Below are 3469 nucleotides of genomic sequence, written 5' to 3'. Positions count from 1 at the left end.
TACAGGTGATAAAGGATGATAAAAACAAAGTTTAAACTTGACGAAGTTGTTGAAGAATGTACTAGGCGTAACAGTGATCAATCAGAGGATGACATTTCAGACGAAGAGAGCGATGTTTCATCCATTGACACGGTTGCAGAGGACCTGTTTTTGGATGGCGGAGACGTCACTCTCGACAAGTAAGTATTTTATTTTATTATATACCATATTTTACTGTGTATACTGAGTTATGTGTTCCTGCAGAAGTGTATATTGTTTATGCATGGGTGTAACTTATATGTTTGCGTGCGTGCATGTGTGTGTGCACTGGTGTATATGTCTGGTTGTGTGTGTGTGTGTCAGATTGTTTGTGTGCATGTGTTTCTGTTTATATATGTGTGAGCATGTAAAAATATATCCAAATGTTTTGTAAACAATTTTCTCTTTGCATTTTGGTAACACAGACAATCAAATGAAACGGATGAAGACTGGGAGCCAAGCAGCAAAAAGCCATATACCAACAGGCAAGATGACAGCACCTCATCGGAAGATAAGCCCCAAACCTCACCTACCCAGAGAGATTCTGCCAGCAAAAGACCAAGAGGCAAAGGACGGGCTAGAGGAAGAGGGAGAACTGCCAGCACCAGTGGTCAAGATGAGATGTCAATCCCCACATCTGAAGAGAGATGGAATGATGTTGATGTTCCAGACGTGACACCACCACAACCCACCTAAAGACCCACCAAATCACCAGGCCCCCAGCTCATACGTACAGCTAACTACACAGCTTTACAGCTTTTTCAACTTTTTTTTACAAACTCTGTGTTACTGACAATAATTAAAAACACCAATGACTTTGGCTCAACTCATCACTCAAATCCCTCCAACCCATGGATTGACGTAACAGTGCAGGATATGCTGGCATTCATGGCCATGGTAATTTATATGGGTCTAATAAAACTCCCGTCCATAACTGATTACTGGAGAGAAAGTCATCTGTACAGCTTGCCGTTCCCTAAAACGCTTCTTACCGGAAAGAAGTTTCTCAGGATCTGCCACTCCCTTCACCTCAGTAGCTTGGTGGATGATGCTGCTAACGAGCAGAGAAGAGGTACCTCAGAATTTGATCGTCTTTGCAAAATCAAGCCACTATACAGTGAGATTAGGGATGCATGCAAAATAAACTATCACCCTGGCCAGGAAATTTCAATTGATGAGCGGATGGTTGCCTCTAAAGCGCGTATCGGGATTAAACAGTTCATGAAAAATAAGCCTTGTCGCTGGGGTTATAAACTTTTCGTACTGGCGGACTCGAGCAATGGGTACACATGGGACTTTTTTGTGTATGAAGGAAAGCTGCAGGGAAACAGTGGGAAAGGACTCAGTTATGAGTCAGTAATGGAGCTTGTTGACACACAGTTGCTTGGCACGGGTTACAAGCTCTTTGTTGACAATTTTTATACAAGTCCCTCCCTTTTCTGTGATCTCCTTCAAAAGAGGATCTGGGCATGCGGAACGATACGCACAAACAGAATTGGTTTTCCAAAAACCAAAATAAACACTCTGGTTTCGAAATCTTTGCGTGGGAGCATACGGTGGATCAGAAAGGATCCCTCCTCTTTGTGCAATGGCGAGACACAAGGGATGTTTTTATGTGCACACAACACTCCACACAGCCCATGGGGGGGACACTGTTCAGAGAAGAGTGAAAGATGCAGATGGGCACTGGGTTTTGAAGAACATCTCTGTTCCACCAGCAGTGAAGGAGTACAACCGGTATGTATTATATAATCAACAATCTTTTATGCTATTTGAAATTAAATCAAATATGTGGCTCAGTGTTGTTTTTCTTCCTATACAGGTTCATGGGTGGAGTGGATCTTTCAGATTCGCTGATCAATTATTAAAAGTCATCCACAAGACCCAGAGGGTGGATAATACATTGTTTTATCACTTTATGGACATTGCTATTGTGAATGGTTCTTGCTTTACAAGGATCTTACCAAAGGTAAAGGAGAGTACCCATGCACCAAAAGGCATTCAGAGAGAACTTGTTGAGGAGCTGGCAGCAGCAGCAAAAATTCCTGCCCATCTCCACTCCACGCAGCAAACATCACAAGCCTGTGCATATCACTGCACATAGCACCATGGGTCGTCTGAGGTGCAGACAGTGCCAAGCAAAGACACCAGTGAAGTGCTCCTCCTGTGACATACCGTTGTGCTTTGTGCCAAATCGTGATTGTTACAATGAGTGGCATGATGCCAATAACTTGTAAAATATAATTGTAAAATTGTAAATAGTTATGGTCTTACATATTGACTTATATATATATATATATATACACTGCGTTCCAAATTATTATGCAAATTGGATTTAAGTGTCGTAAACATTTAATTTTATATTGTTCAATTAAACTTATGGATGGTATTGTGTCTCAGTGCTCTTTGGATCACTGAAATCAATCTCAGACACCTGTGATAAGTAGTTTGCCAGGTGAGCCCAATTAAAGGAAAACTACTTAAGAAGGACGTTCCACATTATTAAGCAGGCCACAGGTTTCAAGCAATATGGGAAAGAAAAAGGATCTGTCTGCTGCCGAAAAGCGTCAAATAGTGCAATGTCTTGGACAAGGTATGAAAACATTAGATATTTCACGAAAACTTAAGCGAGATCATCGTACTGTGAAGAGATTTGTGGCTGATTCAGAGCACAGAAGGGTTCGTGCAGATAAAGGCAGAATGAGGAAGGTTTCTTCCAGACAAATTCATCGGATTAAGAGAGCAGCTGCAAAAATGCCATTGCAAAGCAGCAAACAGGTATTTGAAGCTGCTGGTGCCTCGGGAGTCCCGAAAACCTCAAGGTGTAGGATCCTCCAGATGCTTGCAGTTGTGCATAAACCTACTATTCGGCCACCCCTAACCAATGCTCACAAGCAGAAACGGTTGCAGTGGGCCCACACATACATGAAGACTAATTTTCAAACAGTCTTGTTTACTGATGAGTGCCGTGCAACCCTGGATGGTCCAGATGGATGGAGTAGTGGATGGTTGGTGGATGGCCACCATGTCCCAACAAGGCTGCGACGTCAGCAAGGAGGTGGCGGAGTCATGTTTTGGGCTGGAATCATGGGGAGACAGCTGGTGGGCCCCTTTAGGGTCCCTGAAGGTGTGAAAATGAACTCTGCAAGGTATGTAGAGTTTCTGACTGAGCACTTTCTTCCATGGTACAAAAAGAAGAACCATGCCTTCCGTAGCAAAATCATCTTCATGCATGACAATGCACCATCTCATGCTGCAAAGAATACCTCTGTGTCATTGGCTGCTATGGGCATAAAAGGAGAGAAACTCATGGTGTGGCCACCATCCTCCCCTGACCTCAACCCTATTGAGAACCTTTGGAGCATCCTCAAGCGAAAGATCTATGATGGTGGGAGGCAGTTAGCATCAAAACAGCAGCTCTGGGAGGCTATTCTGACATCCTGCAAAGAAA

At 43.2% G+C, this 3469-nt stretch overlaps 1 protein-coding gene across 1 annotated transcript; it reads left to right on the top strand.

The window, feature by feature from the left end:
- The first annotated feature begins 230 nt into the window (after positions 1–230).
- On the top strand, positions 231–2122 carry LOC130554122 (piggyBac transposable element-derived protein 4-like). The gene is made up of 2 exons (XM_057333562.1): positions 231–1755; positions 1841–2122. Exons 1-2 carry the CDS (start codon positions 895–897, stop codon positions 2120–2122), a joined length of 1143 nt encoding a protein of 380 aa, XP_057189545.1. The 5' UTR covers positions 231–894.
- The last annotated feature ends 1347 nt before the right edge of the window (positions 2123–3469 follow it).

Source organism: Triplophysa rosa, linkage group LG5 (assembly GCF_024868665.1).
Source record: "Triplophysa rosa linkage group LG5, Trosa_1v2, whole genome shotgun sequence".
NCBI classification, from domain to species: Eukaryota; Metazoa; Chordata; class Actinopteri; order Cypriniformes; family Nemacheilidae; genus Triplophysa; species Triplophysa rosa.
Note: the sequence above shows the minus strand (reverse complement) of the source record. Positions and strands in the feature narration are given on the sequence as shown.